This window comes from Nicotiana tomentosiformis, chromosome 11 (assembly GCF_000390325.3).
Source record: "Nicotiana tomentosiformis chromosome 11, ASM39032v3, whole genome shotgun sequence".
Classification (NCBI taxonomy): domain Eukaryota; kingdom Viridiplantae; phylum Streptophyta; class Magnoliopsida; order Solanales; family Solanaceae; genus Nicotiana; species Nicotiana tomentosiformis.
In genome coordinates this window covers 51,845,491-51,864,850 of record NC_090822.1, presented here as the reverse complement: position 1 = coordinate 51,864,850, position 19,360 = coordinate 51,845,491, and the positions used below count along the sequence as shown (strand labels likewise).

At 37.3% G+C, this 19,360-nt stretch overlaps 1 protein-coding gene across 1 annotated transcript; it reads left to right on the top strand.

The window, feature by feature from the left end:
• The first annotated feature begins 3,314 nt into the window (after positions 1 to 3,314).
• Positions 3,315 to 14,243, top strand: LOC138901442 (uncharacterized). The gene is made up of 6 exons (XM_070189206.1): positions 3,315 to 3,449; positions 3,981 to 4,178; positions 4,350 to 4,552; positions 4,710 to 4,911; positions 5,257 to 5,464; positions 13,975 to 14,243. The coding sequence occupies exons 1-6, from the start codon at positions 3,315 to 3,317 to the stop codon at positions 14,241 to 14,243; spliced, it is 1,215 nt and encodes a 404-aa protein (XP_070045307.1).
• The last annotated feature ends 5,117 nt before the right edge of the window (positions 14,244 to 19,360 follow it).

The following is a 19,360-nucleotide window of genomic DNA, read 5'->3' as shown; positions in this document are numbered from 1 at the left end:
AATTGCATGTGGGACAAGTCCTTTACTTGATATGGTACTGAATAGTTTACTTGAGATGTTTATAGTTATTTATAATGTTCTAACTGTTACAAGACATGTTTTACTGTTACTTGAGATATGATTACCGTTACCGAAATTGGATTACATGATTTGATAAGAACTGAAATGCCCTGTACTATTTTGAAAATGCTTTCATGTGAATATTTACTGTTTACAAAGAAAAGTATAAATGAGAGGAGACTTTGAAGGATCCCGTAGCTAACGGCAGGTTCGTTAGACCTGGTGCACCTTGTATTTACCGATTACCGAGTATAGTTACATACCTCGCTAGTGGGAAGGTAAAACTAGCATTCAGTTATAGTTTTTCCCTCGAGTAGGGACCTACAGTTATGTTTGACTCCTTTTACGAATGGATCCACAGAGTGATACAGATTATATGATCCTTTTATGGAAACCTCCCAAATATAAAGATTTGCTATGACATAGTATTTACCGAGTTTATTATCGATTTTTTAAATTAATTTTTGTTATAGGAAGCACATGAATAGACTGATTATATTTACCGTTTTTGAGAGGGCATTTTATTTTCATAATAGTGCTGATTAATATTATACAAGCATATTTTCTAACTTATCCCCAATTAAAAATGATTGTTGTTATGTGAAGCTAGCGTCTCACTCCCCGCTATATTTTTTATAGAGACAGCAGTTGACGCAGACAATGATTTCGTTAATTAGAGCACATAGGGTGATAGTTCTTGGTGAGCCTCGCACTTGTTAGCGTGGGCAAAAATTTTATTTATTGTTATGGTCTTTTCTTTGAACTCTTAGAGTCGCTACATAGTCATTCTTTTAGTGTCATGAATATTGTTTCGTTATTATAGACATGCTGAGTATTGCACTTTCTTATCGAGTTTTTAAATAAATTAGTATTTCTGATTGTTAGTGGGTTGATTAGTAATGGTGCAGACTTATTTTGGTTAATTGATAAGTTGTCTATTGTTTGATTTGATATTAGGATGGTTGGTTGTTGATTTTGAGACAGAAACTCTATCCGTTTTTCTGTAAAATACCGATAAGGCTTTCTTGGGTGCACTTGTTCCTAAACGCCGGTCACGATCCTAAATTGGCTCGTGACAAAGTTGATATCATGGCCTAGGTTATTCTTGTGACTAATGGAGTATACGTTGGTAGTAGAATCTCAATTATGGTTATGTAGCCGACCATTCCCATAATTGTGATTCTGCGAGGGCGTGATAGGATGTGTCTAGCCTTTCTTTCTTGTTCCTCCGTACGTGTGTGGCGATTAGGGTCAATTAACTGAACATCACCTTTTATCTTGTTCCTGTATGGCGCGGACCAGTCATTCAATAATAGAGTTTGGCTAGAAGTTTAAGAACATTAAAATGCTGCCACTGGATAGAAATTGTCTCCCAGCAAAGAAAAGCAATAGAAGTAGTAAACAAGGCTAATGAAAAGATGTTTGTGCAACAATGAGGGGCTTTCATACCGCTAAGATATGTAATAAAATCCACTCTTGAATTAAGTACTAGACCACCACCATGGTTAGGAGATTAATATCATTGAGGTGCTTACCTCCATGTAGAGAATAATTGAGAGCTTGATAGATATAATTGGTAGATAGGACAAAAACGGGTAATAGATTAGAGATATAAAAGTTTTAGACATTCAATACTAAGATCGTCTGGAACAAATATTTATTCTTAATATAGTTCCTAAAATTAAAACCACAAAGTTTACTGTTTCTGACACTTTAATTATCCTTAGAGGTTTTGGTGAAACACTTAAGCATTATGAGCTCTATAATGTTCCAGAGGCCTGTAGATCTAGCAACTTATCGACTCGAGTATATGATGAATATATGGAATGGAACCATATTATTAGGTACACGGTAAAGAGTGACACAATTGACTTTATAATAAGTTTAATAAAAATTTTATGAATTATTTCCTTCTCGATAGTCGAAAGCACAAACCTAATAGGTACTTAAAAAATTAATTTAGATGATGGATGAACTGACATGTGACACCGGACTTTATCAGCTGGCTAGGTACGTGATGCCTTAGGATTAGATTCTTGTCTAATGGTTGGTTAACCTATTAAACAAAGTAATACTCTCATATATGAAGACTCTGACCTATTATGTGGAAGTTGAACTTGCTAAAAAAAATTAAGAATCGGATATGATTAGCATGCACTTAAAAACTCATTTAAGAAGGTAGATACTAGAATATGTCGCAGTATGAATTTATTTTTCTTATATGGGACGAAAGGTTACATAAATAACATCTTGAGATATTATGATATCCTTTAATAGTTGCTACTTTTATGAAAGAATTTTGTACAGTTGAAACTTTGTATTAGGCTTATTAGATTTATGTTGAGAGAGAGGATACCTTATCTAGCCAAATTGTACTTGACCTTGTTAATTTTGGCATGCTTATAGGTATGATTGGTTATTATCTTATTACATTACCTTTTATTACCATGGGAAGGTAGTTAGATTGACATATCTTGCAAACCTAATTGTAAAAAAAAAAAGAATTATATCCTAGTGATAGTCGAGATTATATCATTTAAGAATGCTCTACAATTATTGAATAAGAATGATTAGGGTCTCGTAACTTTCGTAAAGAGATCCAAGAGATGTGAAACTTAGTGTCAAAAATAAAAGTATCATAGTGAGAGATTTTCTAATATATTCCTGAGGATTTATGAGGACTACCTCCAATATGAGAAATAGATTTTGGTATTGATTTAACACCTATCACGTAAATCATATCATATGGCACCAATCAAGTTGAGAGAGCTAACGAACAATTTCGAGACTTACTGGATACGAGTTTTATCATATCGAGTGTTATGCCATGGGGTACACTAATATTGTTTGAAATAAATGTATAAGTCTTTAAGAATGTGCACCAACTACAGATAATTAAATAAGATAACAATACACAACAAATATCCATTGTCTTGTATAGATAACTTGTTTGATCAGTTACAAGGAGCCATTGATCTTTAGTCTGGTTTTCATTAACTTATAAGAAAGAAAGGTATTTCGATGTTTGCCTCTAGTACTCAGTACAAATAATGGATATGGTGTTCAAAGTTATTTTTGAAAAACAAAATTCATAATTTTTAGTATATTCTCGTACCCAGGAAGAGCACGAGAATTACTTGAAAAATATGTTAAAGATGCTGCCGGAAAATCAACGTTTTACTAAGTTCTTCAATTGTGAATTTTAGCTAAACTCGGTGGTATTCATAGAACACATGGTATCTAAGAATAAAAATATGGTAGATTCTAAGAAGATAGAAGAAGTTCATAAATGGTCAAAGCTCATTTCTCCTACAGATATTGCTTTTGGATTGACGGGCTACTATAGGCATTTGCCTAGCATTTCTCTAGATAGCACAACCACTCACCAAGTTAACATAGAAAATCGCTAAATTTCAGTGGATGGAGGAATGTACAACGATATTTCAGAAGCCCAAAACAGGTTTGACAATCACACCAATGTTAGCCTTATTCCAATAGGCTCTAGAGGATTCACGATGTTATGTGATACTTCGAGGGTAGGATTAGGATACTTTCTCATGCAAAATGGTCGTGCAATATCCTATGCTTCAAGGAAATTAAAGGAACTCAAGTCGTATTATGGCACTCTTGATTTGGAGATGGTCATAGTGGTATTTTCTTTTAAGATTTGGAGACACTATTCATACGAAGAAACCTATGAGATTTATACCTAGCACAAGAGCCTGAAATACATTTAAAACCAACAGTGATATAAATATTTAGCAATGCTAATGAGGGGAAATACTGAAGATATAATTGTATCGTTTTATATTATTCGGGAAAGATAAATATTATGGCTTATGCAAGAAAATAAACTATGGTAATTTGGCCATATAGCTCATGTAAAGATACTTCTGGACAAAGATATGCATAAACTATAGGGTACACGTATTAGATTCAATGTGAAAAAAATTCAAAGACATTATTGGCTATTGGTTAAGCCTGATGTAGCGTACTTAAAGGCTAGTCAATATAATGATGAGCGATTATGCAAATATAGAGATGAGGCCTTAGCTGGTAAAAGCAAGGATATAATTATTGAAAGTGATGGTGTTTTTCGAATGGGTGACAGGTTATGGGTCACAGGCATAGATGGGTTGAGGCATGCTATTCTTAAAGAAGCCCACAACTCTAAATATACTATACATCCTGGATCTACTAAAATGTACCATGACCTCAAGCAATTTTATTAGTGGGAAGATACGAAGAAAGATGTTGCTAACTTTGTTTCTAGCTGTTTGACTTGCCAGCATGTCAAGGCTGAGCATCAGCGACCCGCAGGACTACTACAACAAATTGAGATTCCAGGGTGGAAATGGAAAAGAATTACCATGGATTTTGTGATTGGCCTACCCCATACTCTTAGAGGTTATGATTCTATGTGGGTAATTGTAGATCGACTGACAAATTCAGCACACTTTGTGACAGTGAAGACCACATATGGTGGAGTGAGGTATGCACAGATATTTATGAACAAAATTTTCCTACTTCACGGAGTTCTGATACCCATCATCTATGATAGATGATCGCAATTTACCTCACACTTTTGGAAATCGTTTCAAGAAGCAGTGGATACACGAGTAGATCTTAGTACTGCATTTCATCCACAGACAAACATGCAGTCTGAACGTACTATACAGATCTTGGAGGATGTTGAGAGCTTGCATTTTTGAGTTTGGAGGTAGTTGGGATGCTTATCTACCTTTAGCTGAAATTGCTTACAACAATAGCTTTCAGTCCAGTATTCAAATGGCACCGTACGAACATTGTATGGTAGAAGATGTCGTTCTCATATCGGATGGTTTGAATCTGGTGAGACTAACTTATTGGGACCCGACTTAGTACAAGAAGCTATTGACAAGGTCCAGCTGATCAAACAGAGATTTCTCACAGCTCAAAGTAGATAAAAGTCTTAAGAGAAGAAGAGATTTAGCGTTCGCAATTGGGGACAAAGTGTTCCTACGCGTCTCCCCTATGAAACGTATGATGCAGTTTGGGAAAAGAGGCAAGTTGATCCCCAAGTTTATAGGACCGTATGAGATACTAGACCGAGTGAGAGTTGTGGCTTATCGTTTTGAACTTCCTCCTGAGTTGTCTTTTATTCATCCAGTGTTTCATGTCTCAATGCTAAGAAAATATATATCAGACTAATCTCAGGTGCTTGAAGAACTGACTATACCGCTCGATAAGAAGTTATCTAACGAGGAAGAGCCGATGGATATTATTGATAGGCAAGTAAGAAAGCTACGGTTAAAAGAAATTGTGATCATTAAAGTGTTATGGAGAAATCATAGAGTTAAAGAATCTATATGGGAAGTAGAAAAAGATATGCAAGAGAAGTATCCCCATTTATTTCAGTCTATAGGTACGTACTTCAATAAAATTCGGGGACCGAATTTTATAAGGTGGGGAGAATGTAGTACCCCGATATTTTAAATGAGGACATATTGGATACTTAGTAAATAATTTAAGTACAAAAAAAAAAAGAACTAACTAATACAACAAAACAAATTAAAAAAAAGGAAAAATGATAAGGAATTGAAACAAAAAGGGCCGAAGCCCATTCTATGGCCAAAAGCAAAAGGAAAAGGGAAAAGGGGAACGCAGCAAAGTTGCGGCTCAAACCAAAACAGAAGCTAAAAGGGATTGAAAAAAGAGAAAATACCTTTTAGCCAACGCACAACAGGGAAAAAAGAGGGAAAGGGTTTCTGGTGTGCCTCGTGCAAAATACCTTTTCCATTCAAACAATTAGCATATATTCTTTAGTCTCATCGATAAGCCCCAGGTAAATACATATATTTTCCTTCTTTTGAAATAATAGTAGTTTATATACATGATTCCTCGCGAGACCACGCAAAATAATGTGGGATTTGATTATGAGTTAGAAGAGGAGGTTAGGGAACTAAGAGAAATCCATGCGGGTATATTATATGAATAGGCTAAAAGGTTATAGATTATGGACTAGTTGAATTACTCATAGTATGGGTAAATATAATTCGGCAAATTGATGATCAAACATGAACCTCTTAGGGTTAATATATATTTTAAATTAGTTATGAATTAGTTTAAACTAAAAAATTGACGCAAGCTTGATATGATGTGATTATAGATTGATCTGAGGAAGTTGTATGGATTGCTCGAGGCAAAGTGTTTGGTATTTCGATACGAGTACTGTGAGCAGTAATCTTACCGCAATTTGTGTTTGCATAACCTGCATGGTTTAATACATTATTTTGAAAATAAAATGTGTTATTGAATATTTGAAATTGCACGTGGGACAAGTCCTTTACATGATATAGTACTGAATAGTTTACTTGAGATATTTACAGTTATTTAAAATGTTCTCACTGTTACAAGACATGTTTTAGTGTTACTTGAGATATGATTACCGTTACCGAAATTGGATTACATAATTTGATATGAATTGAAATGCCCTATACTATTTTGAAAATGCTTTCATGGGAATATTTACTGTTTACAAAGAAAAGTATAAATGAGAGGAGACTTTGAAGGATCCCGTAGCTAACGGAGGGTTCGTTAGACCTGGTGCACCTTGTATTTACCGATTACCGAGTACAGTTATAGCCCTCACTAGTGAAAAGTTAGAACTAGCATACAATTATAGTTTTTTCCTCGAGTAGGGACCTACAGTTATGTTTGACTCATTTTGTGAAGGGGTCCATACAGTGATATAGATTACATGATTCTTTTCTAAAAACCTCCCAAATATAACGATTTGCTATGACACAGTATTTACCGAGTTTATTATCAATTTGTTAAATTGATTTCTCTTACAGGAAGCACATGAATAGATTGATTATATTTGCCATTTTTTAGAGGGCGTTTTATTTTTATGATTAAGTGTTATTACTCACAGAGCTAGAAACTCACTCCCCACTATTCTTTTTACAGAGATATCAGTTGACGCAGACAAGGATTTCGTTAATTAGAGTGCATATGGTGATAGTTCTAGGTGAGCCTCGCACTTGTTCGCGTGGGCGGAGATTTTATTTATAGTTATGGGTTTTTTTTAACTCTTAGAGTAACTCCATAGTCATTCTTTTAGTGTCATGAGTATTGTTTCATTATTACAGACTTATGATGAGTATTGCACTTTCTTATCGCATTTGAAGATAAATTAGTATTTTTGGTTGTTAGTAGGTTGATTAGTAATGGTGGAGACTTGTTTTGGTTAATTGATAAGTTGTTGATTGTTTGGTTTGATTAGGATGGTTGGTTGTTGATTTTGAGTCTGAAAGTGTTTTTTGGATAGTCCAGAAACAAGGGAAACTCTGTCCATTTTTCTGTAAAATACCGATAAGGTTTTCTTGGGAGCACTTGCTCCTAAGCGCCGGTCACGATCCTAAATTTGGCCGTGACATGCATGAAAGATGCTGGGCACTGTTCGGACCAAAAGACATCACTAATAACTCATAACGGCAATAACTGCTCTTTCGTAACATCTTAAGAATATCGAAAGCCCTGATATTCAACTGATGGTACCCCAATCTCAAGTCAATCTTCGAGAATACCCTAACACCTAAAGTTGATCAAATAAATCAAGAATATACGTTCGTGGATACTTATTCTTTATACTAATCTTGTTCAACTGCTTGTAGTCAATGCACATCCTCAAAGAACCATTTTTCTTCTTCACAAATAGTATCGGTGCACCCTAAGGGGACATACTAGGCCTGATGAAACCCTTATCAAGCAATTCCTATAACTGCTCCTTCAATTCCTTGAACTCTACTGGTGCCATGTGATATGGTGGAATAGAGATGGGTTGAGTTCCCGACACCAAATCAATATCCCTATCATGTGGCATGCCCGGCAGGTCTGCAGGAAACACATTTAAGAACTCCCTCACTACTCAACTAACCCAATAATAGAAGTATCAGCACTAACATCTCTCACGAAGGCCAAATACACCAAACACCCTCTTTTCAACCATCCGTTGAGCCTTCAAATATGAAATCACTCTACTGGGAGTGTGACCAAGTGAACCTCACCACTCCAACCTAGGCAACCCCAGCATCACCATTGTCATGGTCTTGGCGTGACAATCAAGAGTAGCATGGTATGAAGACAGCCAATCCATACCCAAAATCACCTCAAAATAAACCATACTGAGCAATAAAAGATCAACTCTAGTCTCATAAGCCTTGATGGTAACCACAGAAGATCGATATACACGATAAAACACAATAGAATCACCCACCAGTGTCTAGGAATCTCCACCATCTAGTCAAATCTTGAATCCGTCTCGAGCTCTCGGGCCATACCATATCGAAGACCAAAGTTGAGGCCATCAACAAACCTCCTGATCCTCTCCTTCTTAGTAGGGACCAAAAATACCATATGGTGTTTCAACTCCATGAATCTCATCTCTTACTGGGCCACAATCATGCGCTCCTAGAGTAGATGCTCAAACTCCCTACATAATTTCTCTCTGCGAGTCTGGGAACAAACTTCTCTAAGAATAGAACTGAAAAATGATGCCATGTGCGTGGTGCTGCGCCAGTTGTTCTGCATCACTTACAGGTCTACCACCACATGTAGGCTACCCCTGTCAGCTAAAAAATACTGAAGTAGACTCCATTGGAGTCCACAAGACCTGATGTACGAAGAATCCGGTGACACTGATCAAGAAAACCCTAGCCATCTTCTAACTCTCCTCCAATGAATTGGGGAGGACGAAGCCTCAGAAATTTCTCTAACCTTTTCTGCTCCTCGTCAGTCAAATATGATCGAGCCTCGACCCGAGCAGCAACACCTGGCTAAACTAGCAAAACCCCCAGTGTCTGATAACCTTGAGCTAACTGCTCCGATGTACGGGCGGCGAGAGTCTGGGTTCCTCCCCAGCCTGAGAGGTAGATGGTGCAACTGGTATCATACCCGCTTGAGCCAAACTCGTGTACACACTCAAGATCTGAGCTAAAGTCTCCTGAAGACCCGATATAGCAACAGGTAACACTGGTGTCTGAGTTGGTCCCATCGTCTCTATAATATCCGGAACCTGCTCCACTGCTAGAGCAACTAGGAGCTCCATAAGTGCTGCTCTATCCATAGCACAGGAACCACCTCAGGCTCTACCTCGGCCCTGACCTCTCGTAGCCCTGACTGGAGGTACTAGTGCCCGTTCATCGAATCTGGCTGAACGTGTCCCCTCCATCTGTGAGAGAATAAAAGAGTAGAGGTTCAAACTTCATAAATAACAAATCTGCACGGCAAGAATTAAAGGTTCCTAGGTTCATAGGTTCCTAACAGTTCGGTAGCCTCTCAAAAATAAGTACAGACATCTCCATATCGATCCGCAAGAGTCTACTAAACTTGCTCATGACCCATAGAACCTATGAACCTAGGTCTCTAATACCAACTTATCATGACCCAAAACCACCAAGAGGTCGTGATAGCGACTAACTCACTTGCCAGGTAAGAAAAATATAACAAATATAGAACATAAAAATAGAATTAACGGAATTAATATAAATCCAGAGCTAGCTGACATAAATAACTACATCGATACATAACATCACCCAGATCTAGTAATACAAAGTCATGAGCTCTAAGATAGAAATGCAAGTCTAGAATATAAAATGAAAATACTGTTTGAAAGATAAACAACAACACTAAAATGGAAAGAGATGCTAAAGACTGCGGTTGAAATGCAGATCTACCTCGTCTCTTTGCAAACCTCAGCAACAAATCACAGTGACTCACGGCTCGGTCCAGCACTAGGATCTGCACAATTAAGTGCAGAGCATAATATGAGCACAACTGACCCCATGTACTTAGCAAGTATCATAACTAACCCCGGCGAGGTAACAGAGGCAAGAATTATCAATGGTACTACCTAATAACCTGCTCAGTTCATAAATTTCACAAGTACAGAACAATAATATTATCAAGTCGTAAATCATGGATAAAATCATCTCAGTACACAAGAGATAAAGTGATCAACTCTGTATCATCTAATAATCCAGCATATAGAGAAGATATGCACAAAAAGGCATGTATACATTCCTCATCTAGCATATAAATAAGATATGTGAATAAAACATGTATACATCCAAGGAAATTGCAATTAGAGAAGAAATGCAATAACCAAACCAAACACTGTTCAGTTTTCCTCATACCGTGAGTACACCATCAAGAGAGAAATATGAGAGGGAGACTCACGTGCCATATATAACCACATGTTGCACGGATAACTCACGTGCCATATATAACCACCACACGGATAACTCACGTGCTATCACAACTCATATATAGACAGACCACTCACGTGCTATCGACACAGTCCATATCACACAGAAAGCACATACAAGAATACATGTACATAAACAATGGATATCCAATTACATACTCATCGACTAATATAAGTGGCATGCTGAGGTGCAGGCATGTGCGAAGTGTACTACTATAGTTCAAATCAGGCGATTACGCAATAAGATTAGCAATTAACATGTTTAAACAACAGATCAACCAACAAATAGTCTCTAACAAGATTTAATTAACTCACAAAGGGGATACGACATCAGAAGCATGATAACATGAAGTATAGCAATCAATTCAGGGAATATAATAGCCTAGATCAATGGCATGTGGTGCACGCACACGGGCTCAATCCCCTCATATGTGCCCCACCCATAATGCGTAGCCAACACTAATAACTCAGAAAACTAGTGCCTCAAGATAGGTAAGATAAGATACTTATCTCAAGCAAGAAAAATCAATACTCTAGAAATCCCTCCCCGTGTGAATCAACCACCTGACAGCTCGAATCTAGCAAAAATAACTTAATAATATCAATAAAAACCATAGAAAACTACCCCAAACAATAAAGCTACGATCTTGATTCCAATATACAAAGTCAACCCAAAAAGTAAAACCCGGGTCCGCCTCCCCAGAACATGACAAAGCTCACAAATCCTGAATACCCGTTCCAATACGAATATATAATCCAACCTCAAAAAGGCCCCCAAATAACAATTTTCACTCTCAAACAACCATGGCCAAACCCTAATTCCTCCTTTAAATCACATAAACTAGTTGTAATAATCCATGAAAAATCAATATCTAATATAAAATCAAATAGAGTTTACTTACCCCTTCAATTTTAGCGAAAAACCCTCCAAATATTGTCTCTAGCCGAGCTCCACAACTCCAAATAGTGAAAAATGACCAAACCCTCAAAATAATATAACTTGCCGAATGATTTCCGCATTTACGGACAAAATATCGCATCTGTGGCTCCAAATCTACGGAAGAAAATCATGCATAGGCGGTCTCACTTAACCACCCAACCAATCTCATCCGCGGAACCTCCATTGCATCTGTGTGTCCGCTTCTGCGGACTGCCAACCGTAGAAGCGCATCCGCTTCTGCGAAAAATCCCCACATCAATGGATTTCCCCTACCTCCAGTCCATTACCGCTTCTGTGCAACACTGGCCGCTTCTTCGGCTTTTCATATGCGACCAAAATTCCGCAGATGCGAAAACACCAGAATTCAGCAACTACAGCAATGCCAACTAAATCCAACATGATCTGAAATCCAACCAAAACATACCCGAGACCTCTGGAACCCTATCCAAATACATCAACCAGTCCCATAACATAATACAAACCTACTCAAGGCCTCAAATCACACAAAATAATATCAAAATCACGAATCACACCTCATTTCTAGCCTAAAGAACTAATCAACTTCCAACTTCCCAAAACTCATGTCGAACCATGTCTAATCAATTCGGAATGACCTCAAATTTTGCATACAAGTCCCAAATGACACAATGGACCCAATACAACTCCCAGAACCATAATCTGAACCCGATACCATCAAATTTAACTCCCGGTCAAACTTTGGTTAACCTGGTTAACCTTTAAAACTTAAGCTTCTAACCTTGGGACTAAGTGTTTCAACTCAGTCCAAAACTTCCTCGAAACCAAACCAACCACCCTCCTAAGTCACATAACGACAAATACATATATGTAAAACATTATATAGGGGAAATGGGGCTAAGACACACAAAATGACCAGCCGGGTCGTTATACCAAATCATGGTTCAAATCATAATTATTCACTTTCCAAAGGTTTTGTCAAAATCCCAAATTTCTTTTTAAAATCCAAGCTTTTAGGTGTAGAAATCCATAGAAATCATGATATAAAGTCAAATCCAACATTAAATTTCTTACCTCCAAAGTTGTATAGAATTTGCTCTTCAGAATATCCCACTCTCGAAGTCTAGGGCTCAGAATATGATAATGTGGGTAAAAGTCCTAAAATTTCAACTTAATGTGGTCTGTCCAGGCATACCCTTCGGGGTCGGGTGAAATCCTCCACGATTGCGAAGGCCAAACACCTCCCAGAAGAACTCACATCTTTGTGAATGCGAAGAATCACTCGCAAACACGGGCCTGGCCCAGCTTAGACTATGCGAATGCGGGACCCCTTTCGCGAACGCAAAGGCTAATCCTCTTCCTGGCGTCTCCCCATCACAACCACGGTCACCGATTGTGAACGCGTAGCTCCAGCTTCTAACTCTTCGCGAATGCGATGCCCTACTTACGATCCCATTTCTTCAAGATTGCGAGACAAGCTCCGTGATTGTGAAGCACGGGTAAAAATCTGAAGATCGGGAACTCCAAACAAAAGGAAAGTGGTCTGAAACAACCTCTGAATTAAACCCAAGCTCCTTGGGACCCCGTCCAATCATGCCACCAAGTTCCAATACCTAATCAAAACTTATCACAATGCTCAAAACACAACGAATATCAACAAAACCAAGAATTGACGATCAAAACACATGTTAAGCTTCTCTTAAGTTCATCAAATTCCAAACTTCAAGCCAAACGTTCGGTTCAAGCCTAGCCAATCCAAATTCCAGCTAAACTTTGCACACGAGTCCCAAATGACATTGCGAACCTATGCCGAGTTTCGAAAAGATAATCTGACTTAATATCATCAAATTCAACCCCCAGTCAAACCTATGAACTCTCCAATCCCACAATTGCAAACTTTTGGTGAATATAGACAGAATACCCTAGAAACCTCCAAATATAATTCCGAACATACGCCTAAGTCCAAATTTATCATACAAACCCATTGGAACCATCAAAATACCAATTTGAGGCTGTTTACACAAAAGTCAAACCTTGGTCAACTATTACAACTTAAGCTTCCAAAATAAAACTAAGTGTCTTAATTCACTCTCAAACCTTCCCGAAGCCAAACCAACCAACACCGCAAGTCACAATACCAAAAACACACATACATGAAGAATAAAATAGGGGAATGGGGCACAAATACATAAAATGACCGGTCGGATCATTATAGTAGTTCTACTTTTGGTCTTCCTTATGCATATTGTGGAGGAAACCACCAGTGACAAAATTATGAAAATATTTCAAGAATGAGTTATATGCACCAAATTAATCTTATGTATGTAATGTGTGTGATATGTGTGGTGGTCAAGATAGTCACTTTTATGTTTGTGCTTGTATTTCTTATCCTCCCCAAACCCGTATTATGATAGTTCTATTTTTTTTTATGAAGTTAATAGGAACAAAGAACCAAGGGAAGCTGGCCTAAGGGAGATCAAGGATATGTTATTATGCCTTGTGGAACAAAATAATGAGACAAAATTAAAGATACAAAGGCAAGAGGCAACTATGCACAACTTAAAGACTCAAGTTAGTTAATTGTTAAAAGCTTTTAATGTTCAACACGTTAATATTGTGGATAACCAAGAATAGTGTGAATTAGAGTCATCGGTTGACACTTTGATGGAGGAATTAAGAGTATATCACCAACAACCTAAACAACTAGAATTTGAGGATGCCCATGTTAAAGAAGTGATACTATAATCAGCCAAGGACATTCAGGATACAAATTTAGTTGACTCTAGTATCATTGGTGTTGAGGATGTTGACAAGCTTAAAATTCAAGCATTTGATCATGTTGGACCTCATTCCAAATATTTCTCTACATTGTCTTCGGACGGTGAAATGAGAGTGGATCCCTACGTGTATAAAAGAGAGTCAAGGGAAAAGGTAGACGAGCCAAACATTCTAAAATTTGCAATGTTGTCTAGGAGAAATAACATTCCTCGTTTCAAGGCCAAGAAGCGTGAAATGTGATAATTTATCGTTAGCTTGCAAGAATTTGTGCCACCCCAGAACCATATCCGCAAACTTGAATCAAAACATTGGATCCAATTCATTAGTTCGAAGTGGAGGCAAAAAATGGTTCAGGTTATGCTGCGACATTAAATTAGACGCTTGATGGGAGGAAACCCAACTTTACTACTTTCTTTTATATTTATTTTTATATTTTATTGAGTTATTTTGCAGTATAAATTTTGGTTTCGTATGAGTATAAGCATGGAAAGAAAATCCATTGGAAGTATGCAAAAGTAAGCTAGATAATTGAAACTAAGTGTGAGGTACCCGCACAAAGGATCATACTCAGGAGAAGTCTGAGTACCCAATCAACTGCTAATACTTCAGTTTTGGCCTACCAGGGAGTTACATTTACCCTCATATTATTTATGATCTATATTGGAGATAATGCATAATTTTAATTGTTGGGTAGAGAGAGTGTTTGAGTGATGTTTTATACTATTTTAGTTTTGTTATTTTATGTGTATTGAAAAATAATCAAAATTAAAAAATAATTAGGTAGAAATATTCTCCCCTTGATTTTTCTTGTGGCCCGATTCCTTTTCAAGGGATGACTATTTGAATTGGATAATAAATTTTTTTAAGTAAAATTATTTTACAAACTTAGACTTTTCCCGATGATATAATAACAAGACAATTTTCTTGAGGGTTTACAATACAATCCGATCGGTCGTTTTGAGCTTTAGTATTTCGTTTGGCATTTTGATAAGGTGAGAAGCTTCATATGATATCATGACTTGCGTGTGTGGTTGGTTTTAATTTTTTGAAAGGTTCAGAGTTGATTTGAAAGAGTAATTCTCAATTCGGAAGCTTTAAGTTGGAAGAGTTGACCAAAATTTGACTTTTGAGTAAACAACCTCGGAATTAGGATTTAATGGTTTCAATGGGTTCGTATGGTGATTTTGAAATTGGGCATATGTTCCTTTTTGAATTTGGATGTTCCTAGAAGGTTTTGGCTCTATTTGTCGAAAGTTGGCAATTTGAAGAATTGGAGAGTTTATAGGTTTAACCGGAAATTGAATTTGGAGTTATCAGACTCCTATTATGGTTTTGAGACCTTGGTTGGATTCACTTAGTTTATTGTAACTTGTATGCATAATTTGGTTGTTATCTGTATTGTCCAAGCATAATTCAGACACGTCCGACGAAGTTTGAAGGGTGGAAAGTGAAGAAAATGATTTTGATCTTCGATTCTTAGATTTAATGCTATTTATATGTGTTTTTAACCTTTGGATAAGTTTGTATTAGGTAGTCAAATTTGTTGGTATGATTGTATGAGGTCCCGGGTGGCTCAGGTGTATTTTCAAAGGCTTTAGGAGCATTTTGATGTCTTTGAGCAGTTTTGGTTCTGGTGTTCCACACTTGTGCAAGATTTGATCGCAGGTGCACATTCACTCCTGCAAGGTCGCACCTGCAGAGTTGTTGTCCACAGATGTGAGGACTAGACCTGCGATGGTAGTTCGCTTTAACCTAGAAGCATAGATGTGGTAGACTCCTACAAGTTTTCTTGCGCACCTACGCTCTCGCTAATGCAGATGGTGTTATGCAGAAGCGTGGTCAGGAAGCCTCAGAGTGGTTTGCATATGCGATCATGGGCTCGCATATGCAATGTTGCAGGTGAGACATTTTTTGCCACAAATGCAGTATCACTGGCAGAATAATATATCAGAGGGTTAGCTTCAGTTTATCATATTTCTCGATTGGGAGCTCGGATTTGAAAAATGTTTTAGACGATTTTCACCCACGTGGATTGGGTATGTGTTCTTAACTCGGATTTAATTATTATTCATGATATTGTCTTCGATTTTTCCATTTTATTGATGAATCTAAGGAAGAAAATTTAGGGGTTTTGTCTATACTTTAAGAGAGTGTACATTGGGGAATTGATTGCCAATTTCAACTCGATTTTGGAAAGTAATTATATATTTGTATTCAGCAGGTTATGAGTCATCGGATTTTGGTATTGGTTTTGGATTTTGGGCACGCGGGCCCGGGTTTACTTTGTTAACGTTTTGGGAATCTTTTCAAAGATCGAAGCTTTAGGGAATAGGATTGCCTCTTATAGCATTGTTGACTTCCTTGGATGATGTTTGGCTTGGATTTTCATGATTGGATGGCTAGAGCAAGGTTATGACGTGTTTCGAGGTTGAAGACTAGCCCAGATGAGGTAAGTATATTTCCTAGGCTTGGATTGAGAGTATTTTCGCATTGACTATGATATAGTTATATGTTGGGGGTTACGTATAAGCGAGTTGACGAGCGTATATGTATGCGTCAAGAATATTAAAGGTTTAGGTAGATATTAGGCTATTATATGCATTGCTTTGTCATCATGCCTCTTTGATACCGTATTTTCTACACTTGGTTGACTACATGAGCTATTATTCATGCTAAAAGGCATGTCTATGCTATTGTTTTATCTGTTGAGACATGATAGGGCTATTTTTGGTATGTTGAGCTATTTTCTCTAGCCGTAGTCATATTTTTCAGTCATGATATTATATACACCTGCTAAATCTTTGTCTCTGTGCACTTTTTATATATTATCTCACATGATGTTAATGTCCTTGTGTGTGACACGGGTTTGACTTGAGTCGTGGCACATTGGCATATTATGTGTGGTATATTGATTATGGTATTGTGAGATATTGGCATATTGAGATTTGAGCTAATTGATGACAGATCTTGAGCCAAAGATCCATGTTGATATTGATTGTGAGGTGGTGCTTGCGTTAAGGCAACCTATTGGGCCGAGTGACATTGATGGTTGAGTAATGATATTGATTGTGAGGTGATGCTTGCGCAATGTCCCATATTGGGCTGAGTGATATTGATAGTTGACTTTAATCCGATCAACGCTTGGGCTAGGATGCGCTCCTTCGGAATCAGGTGATAACTCATGTTACTTTGGGCTCTGTGAGTGCAGGCACACGATATGTTTTTAGTGAGGAGCTTATGCCAGGCACCAGTATAGTGTTGAGTATGTGTGTGTGTGTGTGTGTGTGTGTGTGTGTGTGTGAGATGATCCATGGGAATTTTTCCAAGCACCGTGAGCGTGCTGAGAATATGATTTAGAGGAATTGTGTCAGGCATCAGGATAGTGCTAAGATTGAGGGGTACTTGTGCCAGGTACTATGAATGTGATGAGATTGTTTATACTTGATCATTTAACCGTGATATTTGTTGATTTGGCATGTATATCTGACATGCAGGCATAGAGTTGTTTCCTCATGCTAATTGTTATTTGATGTCTTTACTTTCTTGAAATCACAGCTTTACTTGATAAATTTATGTCTAAGTGATTTATGTGGAAAAGTTGATGCCTTGACTTATATTCCTATGAATCATGCCTATTTCTCATGTTCCTTTGTTAGAATTGAGTTTATTATTATTTGAGTTGCATTCCCCTATATTCTATTAGTCTGTTTTTATTGTTGTTATTGGCAATGGTAAGTGAGCATCGGACTTTGCCAACCTCGTTACTGCCTTCTCTGAGGTTGAGCTAGCTACCTACGAGCACATGAGGCCGGTTGTACTCACACTACACTCTGCACTTCGTGTGCAGATTCAGGTGTTGCTGATAGTGGTGGTTGCTAGCGAGTTGTTTATCTGGATTGTATGGTGATTTCGAAGTAGCACGGCAGTTCCGTTCCCAGACCTTGAAATCGCCTTCTTTGTCTATTGTTATTACTGTTTAGTCTTCTGGACGGTATTGTATTTTTGTTCATACTTTGTATTTAGTATTTTATAGAGCTCGTGCACTTGATGATACTAGATTTTGGGTGATATCAGTTGTATTGTCATTATAACTTTATTTATTTATGCTATTTGAGACAATTTCGTAACATTGTTAATGTTTATTTTGCATATTTGTTGTTGGCTTACCTAGCAAGCGGTGTTAGGCACCATCACAGCTCCGGTGGGATTTTAGATCGTGACAGTTTAGAGTCTAAAAACTAATACAAAAACATATTTTTTTCTTTTTGAACTACTAATGGAATTGGAAGAACTTGAGTATGTATGTTGTTTGACATGTTTTATATTAGGGCTTAGGTCCGGAGCATTTGAACTAAGTACTTTCTTCATAATTTCTGTAATTATGTGCCTTGAGAATACATGTGATTTTCTTTTGACATCGAAGCTCATCGTTTGACTCATGTTATTACTTTTCGTGTGCTCTTATTACATAATGATTGTGCTAGTTGCTTTACTTAAGAATCAAGTAAAGTCCTTGATTTTTGAGTTGACACAAGAAGTGAGTCATAGTATGAAATGTATTGGAGTCAATCTTTTAGGCTAGGATGGTAGAAAGAGTCATACAAATATTTTAAATAGTCTTGGTTTGGTTTTAAAGCTTGAGGAAAAATATGAATAGTGCATATGCTGAGTTTTAAGCATTGATATAAATGGTTATCATTGGTGTGATGCTTGAATATGTTTTGAAATATTTTTCTTGCTGATGTGCATAATTTTAATTTTTTCTCTAGGACGAGTAAGAGTTTATGTGTGGAGTGATAAATGACCAAAAGTGCATGATTTTGAGTGTGTTTTCATCTCATTTCTTACGTGAGTTACATAACTTCCCTTGTTTATAGCACGTACAATATGTTTAATATGTATTTATTATCTATGGGGATGAGTTTGGATGAAAGTTGATGAAAATTAGATGATTTGATACAAAAAGAAACCGTGCCACAATTGGCGCCTTGCGCAAAAGTCAGACACGCCATAGCTTGGAATGTGAATCACAACCAGTGAAGTTTGGAAATTTAGCACCAACCCGTTACGCGAGAAAAAACAAAGAACAGGGAGCTACCTAGGGGTCTCGCGTCGTGCGAGCCCTAGGCACGCAACCTAGTTTTCCCGGCCAAAATAGGAGAGCACAAGGACGCCTCATACAAACCCTAATTGATATAAATATATCCTAATACTTCCTTTTAAGGGGAGAGACACTACTTTAGAGTAAGACAATACTTTTGGAGGCAAGGATATGCTAGGGCAAGGAGGAAGATTCAATCATATGTTTTTCCTTTCTTCTTCCTATTTTCCATTATTGGTTATAAATTTTAGTATCA

What these genes read in the sequence shown, in the direction of transcription:
- LOC138901442 (XM_070189206.1), top strand. Translation starts at nt 3,315, where the DNA reads ATGGTAGATTCTAAGAAGATAGAAGAAGTTCATAAATGGTCAAAGCTC. An exon ending in TATCGGATGGTTTGAATCTG is followed by an intron (nt 4,912 to 5,256) that starts GTGAGACTAACT and finishes GACTAATCTCAG; the next exon opens with GTGCTTGAAGAACTGACTAT. An exon ending in CCATTTATTTCAGTCTATAG is followed by an intron (nt 5,465 to 13,974) that starts GTACGTACTTCA and finishes TACTATAATCAG; the next exon opens with CCAAGGACATTCAGGATACA.